We start from the raw sequence: 21,057 nt of genomic DNA, 5'->3' as shown, positions 1-21,057 counted from the left end.
CTCTAGACCAAAGGTTCTTAAGCTAGGGTTGGAGAACATGGTTTTGTTTTTCTTTTAATATGCTTATAACTGTATTTCAATGACTGGTTTTCTGAGTGATCCTATGCACTGTATTTTATACATTTAAAAACATTACTCTGAGAAGGGGTACGTTGGCTTCACCCGTTCATTTGGCTGACTCCTTATTGGCCCTGAAGGAGACCTGTAAGGACACTAGGGAAGGCTTCTCGGGACCATGGAAGCATAAAGCAATGTGTCCCAGTCCAAGCAATGCCAAAACCCAGAGCTCAAGAATCAGTCAGAAGTGGGGGACCAGGACAAAGAGGAAGAGGAGTCGGGCTTTTAAGTGGGTAGGTTTAAGAAGCACCACATCTTTTCGCTGAAATGAAGGGAACCAAAGCAAGGATCCATCATTTATTTACACAATAAGAACAACACTGCAAAAACAGACAACTTTGAAAGATTTAAGAAGCCTGAGGGACAGAGTGACCAACCACAACTGAGGAGTGCAGGAGGCCCACTCCTCGCTGTGTGCAATGACACAGAAGCATTTCTGGGTCTGCCCAATGGGTGGTCTTCCTCTGCCTGACTCACATATTTGCTCTAAGGCTTGTGTTTTTCTTTCTTTATGGGGGTGGCATTTGGGAAGAGAGGAGAACTAGCCACAGTGTTGCCCAAAAAGAACCGGAGAAAGAAAAAGGGATCATTAAAGTCTGTTTTAAAATGCACAAAAGAGAAGAGAGAAAGTTCAGAAGGGAACAGACAAGCAGGACAGCTTTGAAAGTAACACACTGAATTTCTTATGTTGGATTTTTTAAACATGCTCCTCATAACTGAGATTTGCCATTTTGCGAACAGTCCTCTTTTCGGTTCCATTTCATAGATGGAAATGGTCTTTTTTAGTGTTCACGAAATTCAGAACAAAACCATAAAAATTAATATCTGGAGAAGAAAAAGAGCTGTTGGAAGTAAAGACTTTCCAAAACCAGTAACAATCCTCCATGAGCCAGCAGTGGACAGAAAATGCTCCGTAGGGTGTCCTAGTCTACCTGCCTCATTTTACACGTTAAGAGACAAAGGGTTTCTGAGGGTCACAGAGCTCAGGGACCTCTCCTCCCCCACCTCTTTTCTGGGACGCAGCCCTGGCCAGGCGCCAATGCAAATTCAATAAACCGTCATTTAGGGTTTTGACTACTGCCAAGCCCTAGGTCAGGATGAGATGGAAAGCTTGGTTCCTAATTCTTTAGCATCTTTCTCTTGTTGTACGTATTTGTTTGCACGTCTCTTCCCCCCAAACCCCATCATACTATGAGTTCCTCGGGAGCACGGTCTGTTTTCTGCCTTTGTCTCCTCTTTTCTTAGCACAGTGCCTGGCACATAGGCACTTAATAAAAACTAGCTGAGGGACTGACAAAAATACCACCCCTGGCCTCCTGGAGCTTACAATGTAGTAGAAGTAGTAACGTGCATATTAACTAATAATAAGGTGAGTAGAAAGACCTATATGAGTTACAAGGGCTAACACATGGATGTTACTAGGAAAGGCAGAGGGGTGAGGCAGCATGTGAGCTAGGTTTGAAAGCCTGGGTAGCAATGGGTCAGGTGATTGAGAAGAAAAGAACATTTCAGGGAAAGGGAATTATGAGCAAAGAGGGAGTCAGAAAAAAGGAGAACACGCGTAGACAGTAGTTGGTTCAGTCACATAAAGTGGGGTTCCAGAGCATGGAGGGCTTTAACTAATAACCATCTAATACCTAACCTCAAAATATCTGCAAAAATAATATTACTAACTAGCATTTGTATAATGCCTACTATGTTCCCCAGGCACATAGTAGGCACCATGCGAAGCACTTTAAAATATGATCTCATTTGATTCTAATAACCCTGGGAGGTAGATATTTTTATTATCTCCCTTTTATATTTGAAGAAACTGAGGTAAACAGAAGTTAAGTGACCCATCCAAGGTCATACAGATAATAAGTATCTGAGGTCTTCCGGATTCCAGGTCCAATGAATTATTTTTTTATAACTGTATTCAATAAAATTGGTTGCCTTCACAATCCTGAATGTTTCATTTTATGTATTTAAAAACATTATTCTGAGGAGTCCATAGACTTTACTGGACAAAGGCATCTACCGCATAAAAAAAAAGATTAAGAACCATGGTTTAGTGGGTAAGATTATAAATTCAGCACCATATGTGTTGAGGGTGAAGTGGTGGGATATCCAGGTGTAGACACTTGGTAGGTAGTTAGAAATGTGGGCCTGGAGTTCAGAAAAAAGGGAAAGGCTGGGGCTTTGGAAGTCACCTGTGGACTGATGAAAGACTTAGAATGTAGAGGTGAGAGAAGTTGTGGTAGTGAATGAGAGTGCCAAAGGAGAACGTAAATGGAGACGAGGCAGCCAGAAGACAGAGAGCCACTAAGGGAGTGGCTACCGTAAGTGGTCAGGGATGGGAGTAATCAGAAAGGTGGAGGAGAAGCGAGAGAACAAGGGGGGGCTAGAACCGTCAAATGGGGCTCAGAGGTTAACAAGGATAAAGACTGGAAAAAGAAAGACCATGGAGTTTAGCCATGGAAAAGGCTGTGGCGACCATGGAGAGAGCAACTTCAGTGAATATTGGGGCAGAAGCTGGCGTGCCAGGGAATGGAGAAAGTGAGCAGTGAGCAATGGCAGGTGTTGGGTGGCAAACCCCCACTGTCTTTCGGGGCTCTCGGATTAGAACAGGAGTCTTAGAAGCATCCTCCTTACTCGGGTAGCCCAGCCTTAGAGTGATTGGCTTCTCCTCTTTGATACCTTTATTTACTCATTTGACAATGTCAAAACCCAAAGAGACCATTAAACCAGACCAGGGCATAAAGAAATGCAATTAGTATTTCACCTTGCTGCAATCCACTGTCCATTCAATGAACATTACTAAGTGCAAATGTTCAAGGCATTGAACTGGGTGCTGAGCATAAGACAAAAAAAAGAAGCAGCAGCCCCTGCCTGGGAGGTTTACCTTCTCCTAGGTGGGATACATCCATAGGGAAGTAAATACAAAATAATTTCAAGATAGCAACTGCTAACTAACAACCCAGGAGGGGGAAAGAAGGAATGATGAGGAAAGGCTGAATACAGAAGATGGTACCTTGGTTGTGTTTTGAAGGATGGCAAGAATTCTACAAAACAGAGATAAGGAGGCAGCTGCCTTCCAGACATGGAAAACTGTCTGTACAAAGTCAAGTTGGAGAGGGAGATGGAATGTCAAGGAAAGCAATCAGCTTGACTAGAGCAGGGGGTAAGGGAAGTGACATGAAACCGCACCACAAAGAGAGGTGACAGCCGGGTTATGGAGGGCTTTAAATGCCAGGCTGAGAAGCGTGCCCTCCATTACCTGAAGACTCAAGTCTCTTGACACACACACACACACACACACACACACAGAGCGCACATCTAGAAGCAGAATTTGCCCATTGACTATATTCCCCTTTGCTTGATTCAGAAAGGCTGACTCTCTAGGAACTATGAAAGAAATCTCATTCTCATCTGCTTCCTGACATAATGCTTGCCATTATTTTGAACACTTAATATTCATCAAGAGATTAAAGGCTCACAAGTACCACTAATAAAGATGTCTTTGAAAAGCAAAGAACAATGGACTTGATACAGCCAGAGAGAGAAGGAAAGTAGCCGCATGGATGGAGACAGAGAAGATCTGCAAAGGGAAGTCCTCACAACCCTGAAGGATGGGTAGGTCAGGAGTTACTATCCCCTACAGATGCCAGGGTGGTGAGGTGGTGCCATAGTGCACAAAGTGCTGACCTGGAATCAAGACTCATCTTCATGAGTTTCAATTTGACCTCACACACTTACCAGCTGTGTGACCCTGGGCAGGTCACTTAACCCTGTTTGCTTCAGTTTCCTCAACTGTAAAATGAGCTGGACAAAGAAATGGCAAACTGCTCTAGCATCCTTGTCAAGAAAACCCCCAAATGGGGTCATGAAGAGAAGCATGCAACTTAAAATGACTGAACACAAAGGTAGAGTTACTGACTTGTTCATGGTCATACAACCAATTAAAGTGTGACTGATTTCAAATCCAGGTTTCTCAAGTCTTTCCCAAAGCCCAGAGCCCTTCCTTCTATACCACACTGCCCTTCTGAGAATGATACATGAGCCCTATTTTTTCAGATGAGAAAACTGAGGTTAAATAACTTGCCCAGAGTTAACAGTTTTTTCGTTGTAGGCATATTTTACTTCCTACCACTTGGGTACAGGTGATTGTACTGAGAATGAACAACAATTCAAATCTCTGACAGTGCTTTAAGATTTACAACTCATACAGTACCTAATAACTCTCTGAGGTAGGGAACATCCCAAGTCTGGCTCCCAGACTTCAGGAACATGAGGTCTTAACCTGGAACTATCCTCAATGCTCGGGGCCTCCTCACTCTGGAACATCCAACTACTCTATCAGCCAGCTCAACCTGGAATATCCTTCCTTCAGGCTCCTGGAACTTGCACTATGTGGAGGGGATGAGACTGGCCTTCATTTACCTCCTGCCCTCTTCCTGACTCCCAGACTTCCAAACCATGGTGTCTCATTCTGGAACTACCCTCGCCCTGGAACATCCAACCACCCCTTCTGTATGGCCTTCGGTACCTGGAATATCTCTCCTTCCTCCCCAACCCTCTCCTTTTACTCTCCCTTGAGGGAAGGGACTTGATAATTCCTTCCTTCATTCTTCCTTCCCTTCTTTCCTTCCTCTCCTCTCCTCTCTCCTCTCCCTCTCCCCTCCCTCTCCCTTCCCTCCCCCCCCCTTTCTTCCTCCCTCTCTCTTCCTCTCCCTTCCTATTTTATAGCTAGGGAAACTGAGCCTTGAAGAGATCAGATGACTTGCCAGTGGTCTAGTCTGTCTCACAGTTATCAAGCAGCTGAGTTATGATTATGGCCTAGATCTGAGCAAGAACATGGTAACTGACCCTGGGACTCAACGTCCTCCTATGACAAGTCTCTGAGGTTCCTTCAAGTTCTATCCATGATCCCATACGTTTTAAAGATGAAGAGAACTGGGATCCCCCAGGCTAACTGCCCTATCTCTACAAATGAGGACCTTGAAACCCAGGAGTGAAATTATTTGCCCCAGGTACATGGCAGTTGGGAGCAGCATCCTTCTGAGAACCCAAATCTCCTGACTCCCCTTCAGTCGCACCCCTGCAGTGACGCCCTCAGTAGGACCCTCGCCTCCCACAGCCTAGTACAGCCCAGACTAACAGCCCTGACTGCCCCGCTCAGCCTGGAAGGGAAGGGCTATTATTTTCCCCACTAAGTAGGGAAGCTTGTCCAGAATGTTCATGCCCATTTGCTCCTGATGCTGACTGTGTTCCATCTGTTGTAGCTGCTCAGAGACGTGCCGGCTCCCTGCTCATCTCCTGATAGGAGAGCCAAGATCGAGAGACCAGGGTCCCAATTCATTTGTTCATTCAGTCAATGGAACTTAACAGAGCATCTACTAGAATGTGCCAGATACGATGCTAGACATTTGAATAAATGATGTGATCTCTCAGGATAAAGAGGACTGAAGAAGTAGCTGGCCACAGCATGGAAAATTCAGAGCTGGAGGCATACACCTCAGGGACCATCTCAGCCAATTCCCTCAATTTTACCAATGGGCACAATTTGAACCCAAGTCTGCCGACTCCAGAGTTGAGATTCTTTTATTCAAATAAAATTCTTTCATTCATTAAAAAAATTAAGTGCCTACTATGTGCCAAGAACCGTGCTAAGCTCCTTTCCACTATGGCATGCAAAGAACATTAGATAAGGGATAATGAAACCAGAGCCCTCATTCGAATTCTGATGCTGTAGCCATGAATTTTTCTTGTCCTCTATTTACTCATCTATAAAATGGGACGAGCTGGACCAGATAGTTGCTAGAGTTCTATGACTGGATTCCATATACAATGAAATGATTTTATCTAAGAATTAAAAACTATTTTTCTATAATTGGGAAGATGGCTGGAGGGGGAAAGCATTTATCAAGCACCTGCTTATATACTACATACAGTATAAATATCATCGTATTTGATTCTTGCAACCACCCTGTGAAGTAAGAGCTATTACTGTCCTCCCCATTTTACAACTGAAGAAAGAGATCTACACTGGTTCAGTGACTTGCTCAGGGTCATACCCAAAGGCTATTTTGAACTCCTGTCTTCCTGACTCATGACCCAAGGTTCTATCCGCTGCACAACTCAGCTGCCTCCACAAAGAGGAACAAGAGAAGACGTTGGGGAACATGTTGTCCCTAGGGCTAATGTGTGTGCACTGCAGATGAGGGAGGATAGGTTTTTTGACATGAAAGGTTGCTCACAAGGTGGTGTGAGCCCAGGGGCTGCCAAAGCTTATTAATGCCAATTTGCACCTCAATGTTGTGAGAGGCCTTTGAAGATTTCCGGTCCCTCCAGATCAGCTGCTTTCTTCTCCCTTCTCACTGTACTTTGATGGTAAGAATGTGGTCATTTACTAAATAGATGAAAAAAGCAAAAGGTTCTCCTTTCTTTGTACTTATCAACAGCAGCATGGACCACCAACGGTCTTTCCTTTTCTCTTTTCAGGAGACGAATAAAGGAAAAAGGAGGGCAGCGATTTGCCATACAAACTTCCATGGATTCCTGCTCCAGACTTTGGCACTCAAATTCATTTTAATTCAGTATTTATTTATTTATTAAGCACCTGCTATGTTCAAAGCACTGTGCTAGGCACCAGAGGTACCACCACTTGTCCCTGCCCTCAAGGACTTTACATTCTAGGAGGGAGACCCATATACAGAAGCAAGTTTAGCTGTACACAGAAGAAGATGCTGAGGAAACAGACAGGCAGCTAACCATGGGAAGGGACCAGCAAAGGTGTCCAGAAAGCCAGGAGTCCCCATAGCTGAGTCTCTAAGGAAGACGAGGATTCTGAGAGGAAGAGATGAGGAGGGGGTGCATGACAGGCACATGGGATAGTCTGATGGAATGGAGTGGGGAGGGCTGGAATGTCACATTCAGAAAATGGGGAGCCACCCACATGGCTACACCAGAGAGTTCACAAAAGAGAGTATTATTAAATGGAGTTGTGAGTCTCCAATACCAGACAAAAAAAGTTTGCAGCTCATCCTACAGAAGATGCAGTCCAGAAGAAAGAGTCCAAGATTTAGAACTAAAGGACCTAAATTCAAATCATGGTTCCATCTTTGCAAACATGAACAAGCCATTTAACTTTACTTAGCCTCAGTTTCCTTATATCTAATAACAATAATGATAATATATTAGTAATAATACAATATTTATACAGTCCTTGGAGGTTTGCAGAGTGTTTTACAAATATTATCTTCTTTGATCCTCACAACAACCCCGGGTTGTAGGTGCTATTATCATCCCCATTGTACAGGTGAGGAAACTGAGGCAAACAGAGGTTAAGTGCCTTGCTCAAAGTCACACACACACACACACACACACACACACACACACACACACGCACACACAGCTACTAGTGTCTGAGGCCAGATTTAAACTAAATGTTTAAATGATGGGTTGGATCCTTAGATTTATGATCCTAGGAGCCACTTAAGCTTTTTAAGCAAGGCATAACATGGCTGTACCTCTGCCTGAGAAAGATGACTCTGGCAGCTCTGGGGAGGGTGTAACCTAGAGAGAAGAAACTAGAAGCAGAGACTGATTAAAAAGCTAATGCAGTAGTCCAGGCAAAGGGGGATGACCTGAACTAGGAAAGAGTCAAGAGAGAGGCGGAACTTCTGGGAATATGGCCCAAGGCAATGATTATCAGAAAGAAAAGACACAGACATCCAGAACGTAATGTGATATATTATATATATACACATCTCTAAATAAATATTCATGGCAGCCTTATCTGTGGAAACAAAAAGCTGGAAACAAAATATTTACCTAATGATGGGGAAATGGCTGACCCAAAGATGAGATGTGAAGGGTTTGGAGAACCATGGGGAGAAGTGAATAAAGCGATACAGGGAAAAGAAAGTAGGACTAAAAAAATATACTTGAGGACAATCGTGTAAACAAAGCCAGTATTAAAGGGTAATGAAACTGGCCAGATGCAGCAGCCACACTCAGTACTCTACTTACTGTCAGGGTTCCAGGACACAGCTCTGTTTTGTTACCAATGGATAAACTCTTATGGGGAAATGCACTGGCCAGCAGGGGCTGTTTGGGTGTCTCTGAATAAGTGGATGTGATGTCAAAGCAAACTGCATCAATCTTTAAAAAATATGAAAAAGAGGGAGAAAGGAAAGTGGAGCTGTTTGAGGGGATGAATCTGGGTGACAGGGAGGGGTGCTGTCCTACACTGAAACAGAGAAGCGTGCCCGCAGGCCCATGGAGGGCAGAGAATGAGCGCCAGTTTAGAACCTGGACGCTCCCTCTAAGCTGCATCCTCTAAAGTCAAACCGTGTTTCTTCTTCCTCCTCCTCCATCTTCTTCTTTCTTTCTGTTTCTTCCTCATCCTCTATACTTACAAAGCCCTTTAAGACTGAAAAAAGCACTTTTTTCACACTAACTCTGGGAGGTCGTGAGCAGAAAGCATTGCTACCTGAATTTTACAATGAAGAAACTCCCTCAAAATGAGTTACTCTCCAGGTTCATAGAGGAAATATCAGAGCTGGCCTTCTAAGCCACACAGACCAACGGAGGCCAGGGATCTTTGCATCCTAGCAATTCCGTCCAGGAGATGCTGCCTGGAAAAAAATAGACCTTTTTTTCTCCCTTTTCTGGGCCTGGGGGGTGGAGATGGATGGAAAAGGGAACAGAAGGCAAGATACTAGAAAGAATGGAAAAGCTTCCTTTGTGTGTGGATATACATACATACATAATACACAAATATACCAGATACATACATATATTGTGTACATATGTATATAGACATATATACATACATACACTGTTCCATACCTATATGCATGTACATGTATATATACATGTACATATATATATACATACACAGGCATTGTATACATACACACATACACATGCATGTGTGTATTATATACCTATATACATCTTGTGTTATATGCACTATATATACATACACATACATACAAACATGCATATACATTTATACCCATATATGTTATACACATGTATACATAATGCATTGTGCATCTAAGTATGTGTTATATACACAAATGTACATGTACATGCAGGCATGTCTTGCCCCAGATCACATAATTACTAAGTGTCGGAAGCCAAATTTAAACTCAGATCTTCCATCATTTGAAATGAGGCAGCGACTGGACGACATCTAAGGCCTCTTCCAGCTCTAAATCCATGTGATCCAAAAAGCTGCTTATGTATGTACAGGTATATGTGTATATGTACAACATGATCATATAATACAAATGTATTATGACATAAAAGTATTATCATACCCATAACATGCATATATCTGTGTGTGTCTGTGTATGTATACACATATGATCACATTACATAAATTTATTATTATACCCATAATGTGCATAAATCTGTGTGTATGTGTGTGTGCGTGCGTGCATGTGTGTGCGTGTGTGTATGTGTGTGTGCGTGCGTGTGTGTGTGTGCGTGTGCGTGTGTGTGTGTGCGTGTCCAGCCCCACCGAGTGTCTCACCGGAGCTTCAGGCCACACCTCTAACAGCTTCTTGGACATTTCAGCCAGTCTGTATGTCCCAGAGACACCTGAAATTCAACATGCTCCAAACTAACCTGAGTATCTTTCCTCCAAAGCCTCCCTGGCCTCTTCCAAGCTCCCCTGTTACTGCCAAGCCCACCACCATCCCTCTAGTCCCCAGGCTCTTCACTCTGGTGTGATTCTACCCTCCTTGCTCCCCTCACACAATATGCCAGTCAGCTGCCAAGAATCCCTCGTACCCAAGGCCTTCTCTGCACTGACACAGTCACTAGCTGCAGTCAAGCCTCCTCCTTTTTCCCCTTGATGACTACAACAGCCCTAATTGGTCTCCTTGCCTAGGGTCTCGCACACCTCTAGTCCCATCCTACACGTTGCTGCCAAAATAATTTTCTTTAACTGAATATCTGATGATAAGGATTCCCTTACCTAACCAATTCCAATGGCTTCTTATTGTATTTAGGATTTTAAAAAAAAATCAAGTCGTCTGTTTAGCTTTGAAAGCCCTACCCGACCTGGCCCCAACTAACCTTTCCAATATCAACTAGATATTACTCAATCAGTCAACCACCAAGTATTTATTAAGCACCTACTATGTGCTGGTGATACAAGAAGAGGCAACCAGCCCCTGTTCCTCCACAAGCTCACAATTAAAGGAAGAGACAACCTGAAAACAAATAAACACACAAGCAAACAACCCTGGCTGCCCTTCTTCAGCCCAGCCAAACTGGCCTCCTGTCTATTGCTCATATGACACTCCATCGTCCATCTCCATACCTTTACAGTGGCCATTCCTTAAGCCTAGTATGCATTCCTTCCCTCCCTATAAGGCAGCTATGCAGTACCATGTCCAGTCACAGACACACACTAACTGTGTTACTCTGGGCAAGTCACAACCTTTGATGTAGTTCAAGAACCAAGCACTGACTAAGCTAAGCTATGTCCAATACCTGAAAACAGAGGTGAAGTGACATTTGTGAGATTCTGAATAATTTTCAGAACAGCAGCAAAAACAGCTGATCTTTATATAGAGTTTTAGGTTTTACAAATGCCCTTGATACGCATCATTTTATTTGAGCTTTTACACACACACACACACACACACACACACACACACACACACACACACACGTTGTGAAGAGGATACTGCATTATTATCACCCTTATTTGACAGAAGATAAAGTAGAGTCAGAGGAAGGGTCCTATCTTCATGTAGCTAAGAAGTCTCAAAAGCAGGATTGCAGGGTGGGTTATGCTGTTACTCCAGGTCCAGCATTCTTTGCATGATGACAAAATGCTATGCATATAAGCAAGCATATGTCAAAATCACCACCAGAAGTGAGACTGTGAGGGCCTATTCAGTTAGCACAGCATCTACTACAGAAGGTAAGATCACAAAGTGCTGTACATGATAAAAACCCAAGATTTCTGAAAAAGGAAGCTTTGCTTTAAAAAAAAAAAAAGTTGTTCATTGTTTTATAAGGCAGCCAAGTAGATCCATGGATAGAGCCCTGAGCCTGGAGTCAGGAAGACTCATCTTCCTGAGTTCAAATCTGGCCTTAGACATTTACTAGACAAGTGACTGGGCAAGTTACTTCACCCTGTTTGCCTTAGTTCCCTCATCTGTAAAATGAGCTGGAGAAATCACTCCAGTATCCTGCCAAGAAAACCCCAAATGGGGTCACAAAGAGCTGGAAACTACAAAAATAAACAACAACCACAAGGGATATCTATGTGGCCTCCCTTGGAGGTCATCTCCCCCAGTTTCTGACTTGGGGTGGGAAGCATCTTTAGAGCATACCTGGCAGATTCAGGAGACAGAAGACCTAGTACCACACCGTCACTGGTAGCAAGCCAGAGCAAGGGCCCATATTTGCCGACTCTTAATCCACTATTCTTTCCACCATCCCACGCAAGCGGTACCAGCCTCTGCTTGCACACCTCCAATGATACGGTCTTCACTATGTTCCAAGAGATAGTTAATAATAACATTAACCAGCATTTATATAGCACATACTATATGCCAGGTACTGTGCCTTAAGCAATTTACAAATATCTCATTTGATCTTCACAACAACCCCTAGAGATAAGTATTATAATCACCCCCATTTTACAATTAAGGAAACTGAGGCAAATAGCAGTGAAGTGATTTGCCTAGAGTCTCTCCACTAATACGTATCTGATGTTAGATTTGAACTCGGGTCTTCCTTACTGTATCCCCAGTGCTCTATCCACACTCCACCTAGCTGCTTAGACCTACACTAATATACTGAGCTCCAATCTGATTCCTTATAATACATATTCCATCAGTCCTAGATCTGCCCTCTGGAGCAACACAGAACAAACAAAACACAGCCCTCTCTCAGACAGCTTTAGGGTGTCCCTGCACTATGATTCTGTGGTCCACTTTCTCAGTTCCTCAGCTTCCTGTTTCACTCTCCTTTGGATGCATTCTGTCCTTCTTAGATCATGACAAACAGAAGTGGACCTGAGCCCCCAAATGCCTGACCAGTTCAGCCGACAGAGACGCCTCCCTTCCTATTATTTGGATGCTGTGTTTCTATTGTTTTAGTTCAAAACTGCATCCGCTTTGGGGGTTTATTTTAAAGCAGTCACATCATACTGCTGGTTTCCTATTGAACCTGTGGTCCATGGCAGCCCTCTAGGTCTTTTGAATTGATCTATCCTTCTGAGCCACTAATATAAGCCTGATACACAAGCTCGAGGGAAACACGAACAGGAGATTTGTTACCAAGGAAAACAAAGCAACAGGCAAACTTTCTCCTACTGTTTGCTTTATTCCAAACAAAAAGAATTCTTCTCACAACTGGGCCAAAGCTGCCCTCCCAAGTTTCTAAGCCCTCCATGAGAACAAATCAAATGAAATCCAAAAAGACGATGTGGTTCTATAGTCCTTTATAAACCACAAAGCTATAAATGTCAGCTGCTGGAGTTATTAGCCAGCGCTTAGATATTCATAGCATGTTGGTGTTAGAAGGTAGTTTAAAATTATCAACTAACTTAACTTGAAAAGTTGATTCAATAAAAATGGAAGGCATTCAACAAAAACTTAACAAAGACCAGGAAACAGGTTTAGGAAAACGCCATCTCCGCCTTCTCTTTGAGTAACTTACTTTGTTGGCAAAGATTAAATAACAGAGCTAATTGGCAATGGAAAGACTTCTTAGAATTGGGGACAGAAGACTGAGTTCCAGCACCCTCTTAGCCATTTACAACTTACGTGGCCTCAATTTCCTTATTTGCAAATTTGAGTATAATAACGCTTATCTCACAGGATTGCCACTAAGAAAGTACTTTATTACATTTTATACTGTATAAGCATAAACAACTGTTTCCTCATATAAAAGTATATTTTGATGTACAAATGCTTGAACGTAGAGTTGAGATTGTTAGGTGAATCATTCTCACCTAAAAAAAATCAGGGGACCAGGGTTACCACTAGTCCTCCTGGCAAATGAGGTATCTGTTTAGTTGGGTCTTTAAAAAAAATAATAAAGCTTATAAATTTTTTATGTAACAAAGTATTTTATACTTGACTATGTCACAGGATCATCATTGTGAGTCCTAATGGAGAGACTGGACTGTGATTTCCTTGGTATAGGGAATTCTGGTAAGGAAACTCCCTCTACTACTGTCTCAGCATCCCTGTAACTCAGTCTCAGAGAGGTAGCTGTGTTGGACACTCAGTGATTTTAACCCAGGTTAACCCAGCCAGTGTGTTTTAAAGGCAAAACTGGAAGCCAAATCTTTCCCGGTTTTAAGGCTAGCTCTCCATCTACCATGATATGCCTGCCTCTTTTTCTACATCAAAATAAGGATTCATTTACTTTTCACTTGTTGAGAATTTGTGTTTACTCAGACAGGAGCTGGGCTGAATGTGGTTTCTGCAACATCCACAAAAACAGGGTTTGCTGACAAAATCAATCAGGGAAAGAAAGTTGTAAAAGATTGTATTTAAATTAATTGACAGAATAAATTCATTTCATTTCATTTCATTCAAATTTCAAAGTATGTATCTACACGTAAATACTGGATCTGTAGCTCTCCAGATGCCTCCTCTCACATAAAAAAAAAAAAAATGGACAGACGCTGTCTTCTCAGAGGCTGGACCCCATAGAGCACAGGCTCCAGCAGATTGTAGCAATCTAGAAAAATACTGAGAGCAAAACTCAGCGGGAAGTAGCTCATCACCAGGTGGGCTTTAAGGATATTTTTGGCCACAGAGACTGTAGAAAGCCTTGTAACAAGTCAAAGAGGGCTGATGAGCTCCATTAGCTGAAGGCATACCCACAAATACAAAACCAGGAATCCTTGAAGAACTGAAATATACTAACTACAAATAAATCTTAACTAGAATAAGGCCCCTAGAGACTCCTCCAGACAACACAGAAGGCTTGCTTCCAGATAGTTTCCAGTATTTGAAAGTAATAAAACTGAGTTTAAAAAACACACACACACACAAACTCACACTCTTAATCTATTCAGGATGAATTTCCCTCAAGGTCCTAATTAGTAAACTCTTACTGTACAGTATTATTCAATCTAAAAGGGATTTCCTGACTGCCAAGACCAAAGAGGCTTCCTGGTAAAACAGGAAAAAATAAAAAATGGATGGGGAGGCAGGTTGGTATCATAGTAGAGAGAGCTCTGGAACAGGAGTAGGAAGACCTGAGTTCATATCTGGCCTCAGACACCTACTACCTGCGTGACCCTGGACAAATCACTTAACTGCTGCCTTCCTCAGTTTCCTCATCTGTAAAATGAGGATAATAATGGCACCTGCCTCTCAGGGAATGCTCAAAGATCAAACCAGCTATTTTCAAAGCCTTATGCAAACTTTAAGTAAATGCTAGCTATCATTATTATTATCTGTTGTTGTTTCTGCTAGTTATAGCAAAGTATTTTGCCTCTCTTAGCCTTGGTTCCCCTCCTTGATCAAATGAAGATGTTAGTACTTCACCTACCTCAAACAATTACTTATATTAATGCAACAAATGTTTGTCAAGTGCCTATGCTTGAATGAAAGAGTGTATATCAAACTATCTTGTCACCAAAAATGGCTATATTAAAAAACTTCCTATTATATTTAACTCACATGGAGAGAGAGAGAGAGAGACAGAGAGACAGAGAGAGAGAGAGAGACAGAGAGAGAGAGAGAGAGAACACCCAGTAAGATAATTCCATCTAGTGGTAAAGTAGTATTTCTTTCCCAAAAAAGTTATTTCATAACTTCAGGTGAATGACTAAGGACCTCTAGTAGGCTATGCCAATTTCTTAGGATTGTATCTCAAGAAACATATTTCAGGGACCTCCAAAGAACGGATGCTGTAAATAAGTACTCAACTACCCACTTGATCCAAACTACAGAAACTCCAGTTCTTACCATACAATCAATGGTATTATTTAGAGCTAACACCCAGTTCTCTAATTGGTCAGGCTTCCCCAACCTCTTCCTCCAGGCTGCCTGGCTTTTGGATATCATCTTCCTCATGGCAGAGAGGGAAAAAAAGACCTCACAGGAAAAAATCAGTTCATTTCCTTCCTTCTGAGCAGCTGAAGTAAACCATAGGTAGAGAAGGAAGTTGAAATTATTGAAGGAAATTAGTTTTTGATGAACTGTAACAGACCTTATCCCCCTTCTATCCTTCCTTACCATAGAAAACCAAAGATCTACTATCATCTTTGGAACTACAATATCAGTTTCATAAAAGATGTCTCATGTCAATACTCAAATTTTGACAGGAACAGTTCAAATGTTTTCATCAGGGACTTGCACCAGAATATAGAGTAAAATATAAGGCATCATGGAGTTTTGAAAAGACCACTGGGCTTGGAATCCTAAGACTGGGGGTTGGATCCCAGATCTACCTTGGGCCCTCTCTGACCTTGAGAAAGGCAGTTCACCAAGAGGCTTCAGTTTGATAAGAGAATTAAACTAGATTATCAGTACAGTCCCTTTGGCCTTAAAATCCTATCATCAGAGGACAATAAAACAAAATTAAATAAAAACAAATTTCTTTTGTATATCATCAGTTTAGCTCACTCAATTCACCATCACACATCCTGAATTTGACACATATGTTGTTCCTGTTGAGTAGTATCCTACTCTTTGTGACCCCCAAGGTCATGTCACCCCAATACTGTCCATGGGGTTTTTCTTGGCAAAGATACGGGAGAGGTTTGCTATTTCCTTGTACAGTGAGCTACTTTCAAGTCTAGCAAGGGAAACGTTCTTGAGTTCTTGTTTTCACCCCGAGACCTTCAAAATTAAATTCATCCGAAATAAGTTAATGTTAAATAGGCATCTTTTCACTGGTTCAACCCAAGCCAGGAAAATGTTTCTCAAATGATGAAAGAAAAAAAAACACACCCTAAAATTCAATTGCACCCATGTGTACAGGCATGTGTGTGTTCACTGACACCCAGTGTTCAAAAGGACAGTCGATTGCTTCGCATCCATCTGAAATTCAGTTTTCTCTTCCCACAAGGGTAAAGAAAAAAGTAGTTTGTGTGCTCCATGCTAGGGAGTAACTTTCTAAGTTACAGGCCCACAAAAAGCATTCATTTCCCATTAAATGCGAAAGATCTCTCTGTCTCTAATTGATCCTACACTGTGAGGTAACTAGAGAAATACAATTTCCACTGAGGGAAGTGGTCGAATCACAGAGGTCTGAACCTTGAGACTCCAATTGTGGCCAAGTGCTTTTACGCCCCCCTTGTCCTTTTCTTTAAGAATCCTCAACTACAAACATACCCCTTAAGGAGGAAGTCCTGGCAGCTGGAAGGAGCGGAGAAAAAAAGCACATTGTTCTCCCCCAAATCAGCCGCCACTTGAAAACTATGCCCCATTGTCTAGGGACAGTCACATGATAGGCCGGCCTGGCAGTAACATGTCAGCCATCACCTGAAACTTTGTTACTCCCAATTCATCAAGGAGAAACAATTACTCAGTGGGCATTAACCCTTGCGAGTCACAAGGGCTGTCAGGCCCAGGGGCGGGCCACACAGCCCCAAGTGCGAGAGAGGGGAAAGGAGGGAGGGCAGCGGAGGGGAGGGGAGGGGAGGGGAGGGGAAGGGAGGGGAAGGGAAAAGAGGGGAGGGGAAGCCCCCTCCCCACGCCCTGCTGCCTGCTCGGGAGGAAAGCCTGGCATCTCGGACCTGGATCTGAGGATGGAGCCAAGGTGCGGGCGGCTAGGCGGCCGGGGGGGATGCGCGGATGCGAGGACAGCAACCACTGCTCTCCCTCCTGGCTAACCAACTAATCGCCTGCCCCCTCGCAGCACTTGCTGCCTCATCGTTTAAATTAATTGCAGCTGAAAATACAAGGCTGCCATCTGGTTTGAAAAAGCAAGGCTAAGGGAATGAAATGAAAGGGGGTTTGGGTACTAACCTCACTTTAATCATTGCCAAAGAGCATGAAGACAGCCCAGCGTCCTCCCACAAGAAAGCCTTGGGCCTCACAAACTTGGCAAGCCGTCTCCTGCACAGCAAGGCTGGGGAGGCCGCGGGGCCGTCAAAATAAGAGTCCCGCGCCCCGGCCCCCTCTGCCCCGCGCCCCGGCCCCCGCGGCCCCGCACCCCGGACCCCGCAGCCCGGCCACCGGCCGCGCACGGAGCCGCTTCCCCTCCGGCCGCTCTATTTGGAGAGTCCGCCAGGCCCGAACTGTGTTTCCATTTTAGAGGAAGGCTTTCCTGCCCATTTTCTTTGTTTCTGGGGCAGCTTGGCCGAAACCTCTAACAATAAAACCCCCGCCGCGCGCGGGGGAGGGGGCCTGGGGGGGCACCCGGCCCGAGGCCCTCGGGGTGCCCGGCCGGGAAGCTGGCTCCGTCCCGGGGCAGACAGATGAAAGCCCCCCAAACCGTTCCTGCCCCGGGGCTGCCGTTCGGGCTACACTTGTGTTTTGGAGGAAGCAGCAGGAAGGTGAGGGCAGCCTCCCCTCCCCCAAGCATGGGAGTCCCCACCAGCCTTGCCCAGGCCCTCCCCTTCTCTGCCAGCAAAAGAGAAATCCAGCTATCATGTTAAAGAGAAATCCGCAGAGTCTCCCGGACTCGTCCTCCGTCGGCTTTCTCTGAATACACAAGCCTTCCCTGACCGGGAGCCCGAGTGAAAACCCTGGTGTGCCCAGCCATGCCTGTCTGCCACGGCCAGGGAAGGAAGGTGTATCCTAGGCCTGTTTGATTTGGGGCATCAGTGAGCATTGAAAAGGCAGCAGTATAGACGGGTGAGCTACGGTGGATCTGGTCCGATTACTCTTCAGTAAAGACGATGAAAGAAACCCCGAGGACAGAAGACAAACCCGTTTTCAGTCCTAAATGGAAGCTAAGGTTACATTCCAAATCCTGCCCTTACAGAGCACTGTCTATAGCAACCGTGTCCATAACACTCCAAATCTCCAGAGTGCAACTTTCTAGTAAACGGTACATCTGTCAAACCTCAGGAAACATCTGGTAAAATGGTTAATGAGAGCTGGGACTTTAAACTTTTGTTTCAGAGCTTGCTTATGGGACACAACAAGAGAATGTTTCTAAATTCATTCTAGATTTTCACTGGTTTCTGAATTGGACCCTGGCTCCTATAGCATTTAGTGCTACAGTGGAAAATGTCCTTGACAACAAAGGGGGAGGGGAGGGAGACAGATGATCTCACAAGGCATGGTGTTCCCTAATCTTGGCAAGCCAAATCAGAGTAGTCAGACTCGACAAGCTCCCTTAGTAATAATGGTCAGTATGAGCAGAATCACAGAATATCAGAACTGGAAGGAAGACCTTAGAGGTCACTTAGAATAGCATTCTCTTTTTTTCAGAAAAAGAAACTGACATCCCTAGAGTTAAGACACTTGACCAAGTTTGGTGCCAGCTAGTGTCAAAAACAGACCATTTAATAGTCCAAATAATATCTCCGCTTTACATAAGGTGTTCTTCCCCCATCTAATATCATGTAATGGTTGTTCAACCTTTTATTAAAACACATATGCACGTACACAGACACATAAGATCTTATCAAATACTACCTAATCAAAACTTGCCAAGGATTGACCAATATTTTCCTTTCAGGTTCTATTACCTTACTATGTGACATCAGGCTGATCATCAAAATAGTGAGGAAAAAAAAAGCTTTTCAATTGTGATTAAGAATAACATCCTTCATTCAGTAAACATTTACTATGAGTCTTTTGTGTGCAAAAATCCTTTAAGATGTATTTGCACTTTGGGTCACAGATACTTCATTTCCCTCCTAAAAAGTTGTACCCATTAATATTAAAAAAAACAACTAGTTTCCATGATTTTAAAGAGAATCTTATTGTGAATCGAATGCTCAGTCAGAACTCAGTCACAGCCACAGAAGCTAAAATAAAACTTTTATCTCTAAGGGATTGAAGTTGAGCTTCAAATGAATTACTGACAAGCAATAAAACAGAGAGCAGGAAGTAAATGGGGGTTCTCGTAGGGCATTGGTCTAATAGGATTTGGTTCTGTTTTATGGGCTTTGATAGAAGAGGGATGGAGCTTGTTCCTTCAGTCAATCTAAGTAAAAAAAATACAGACTAAAAGGCATACTCCTGGGATGGGAGGTGAAGAAAAAGGGATAAGAAGAAAATAAGGTAGACTGAGTAAGAGTAAGTGTATGAAAAAGTGATTTGATTTTATCAGGGTTTTATACAGGTTATCTTACAGCCTGGCCAACATAAAGTTTACTTCCATCTCTATGACATTTAAAATTGCCTAAGGTAGCAAATGCCAATTCTTGCCCTTCAATTCTATTTCTTCTCCCAACATTGTAGCTCTTAACACAATGATTTTCCCTCCCTTCTTCTGTCCTCTATTTCTGAACTTAGACTTTCTATCACATAATTATTCCATCACCCACCTGAGTATATAACCTAAGCAATTTTCCAGATGTATTTATTTTCAAATTGTTCTCACACTTAATTTTTTGTGTTGTTAAGATATTTTTTATTTTTAAAAATAGCTTTATTAATATTTCCTTTTAGATCTCATGTATTTCCCATTGTATTCCTCTCTCCTTCCTCTCCCAGACAGTCAGCCCCTGACAAAGAATGAAAAAGAAGACAGAGAACTGTCCTGGGAAAACTAACCAACACATCAAAAACATCTTACATTTGTATGTCCTATTCTGTGTCATAGCCACCTCCTCACCCCCCAAATGATGAGCATTACTTTGTTCCCAGCTCTTTGCTTCTATAAACATTTTGGTACATATGGGGGCTTTATCTTATAACTGGCATCCTTGGGATATATGCCTGACAGTCAAAAGGATACAAACATTTTTAGTCATTTTTTTAGTATAATTCCCAACTGCTTTCTAGAATAGGTGGATATATTTTCAATAAGACAGATAACAAATCAGGTTAGACTGCCTCTTTTCAATGTTTCTCTCTTCAGTGTTTCCTTCTCTCATCTCAATTCCTCATCAAAAAGCCTTGCTTACATACCTACCTAAAAATGATACCCATGGGGTACTACATCCTAGAAGCTTATGGAAAGCTTACACTGAAGTCAGACCTGATAAATGGGAATATTTGGGGGGCAGCAGTAAGAAAGAGAGAGCTCGATCTTACCCTGAATTCCCAAACAGTTGCCAAGTCAACAAAGGAGAAAGTCCCATCCTGACCCGAGGCTCTATTTCTGTCTGGGTTTTCCTTTGGAGGAGGGAGGGAAAAAAGATTAGAGAGTAAAAGGGGTCTTTGAAGCACCTCCAGGTTCACCCAAGCTTTCAACGATCTCTTTGATGTCCTCTAAGCTCCTATGAGATTTATAACCTACTCACATTTGTCCACTTAGCATATACTGATCTTATAAGGTAACCCTAGAAGGCAGAGTAAATAGAGTGCCTCACTCCGAGTCAGGACCACAGTTCAAATCCCTTCTCAGATACTTACTGGCTCTGTGTCCCTGGGCATGTCACTTAAAGAATCCTAGCCTCAGTTTTCCCATCTGTAAAATGGGGACAGTAACAGTGACCTGCTTCACAGGATTGTTGTAAGGATCAAATGAGATAAAGTATATGAAGTGCTTTGCAAACCTGAAAGAACCATATAAACATTAGCTATTAGTTCATATGTTTTAGTCCAGCTATCATATTCTATTACTAGAACTGAAATGTCGCTAGAGTATCTGCCTGGCAGTCCTGAAATGACTATTACTGTTTGTTGAGCTCTACTCTAACCAAACAATTAGAGAGGACTGTGAGATATTTTTTCTTCCCATTTTCAAAACTAGGAATGAAAATCCAACTGAGAAACTCCAAAGATTCTGAAAAGCTTACAATCTAACAGTGCCTCTCTGTGTGGGTATAGGCTATGTACCGAAATAAGCATGATGTGAGCATGTGGTAACATGCAGCAGTGGTAAAGG

General features: G+C 43.0%; 1 protein-coding gene across 8 annotated transcripts in view; it reads right to left on the bottom strand.

Moving 5' to 3' along the window:
• VGLL4 (vestigial like family member 4) overlaps positions 1-21,057 on the bottom strand; it is a 182,306-nt gene that overhangs the window by 15,280 nt on the left and 145,969 nt on the right. The window contains exon 1 of one of the 8 annotated variants that reach the window (XM_072598478.1): positions 17,073-17,207. The exons of the other annotated variants lie outside the window; for them this stretch is intronic. Coding sequence (XP_072454579.1) covers positions 17,073-17,086 — 14 coding nt within the window. The 5' untranslated portion in view covers positions 17,087-17,207. Of the gene's footprint in view, positions 1-17,072; positions 17,208-21,057 lie in introns of those variants that run through there. 8 annotated transcript variants of the gene reach the window in all.

This window comes from Notamacropus eugenii, chromosome 3 (assembly GCF_028372415.1).
Source record: "Notamacropus eugenii isolate mMacEug1 chromosome 3, mMacEug1.pri_v2, whole genome shotgun sequence".
NCBI lineage: Eukaryota > Metazoa > Chordata > Mammalia > Diprotodontia > Macropodidae > Notamacropus > Notamacropus eugenii.
The sequence above is the reverse complement of the archived record's forward strand: the minus strand, read 5'-3'. Positions and strand labels throughout refer to the sequence as shown.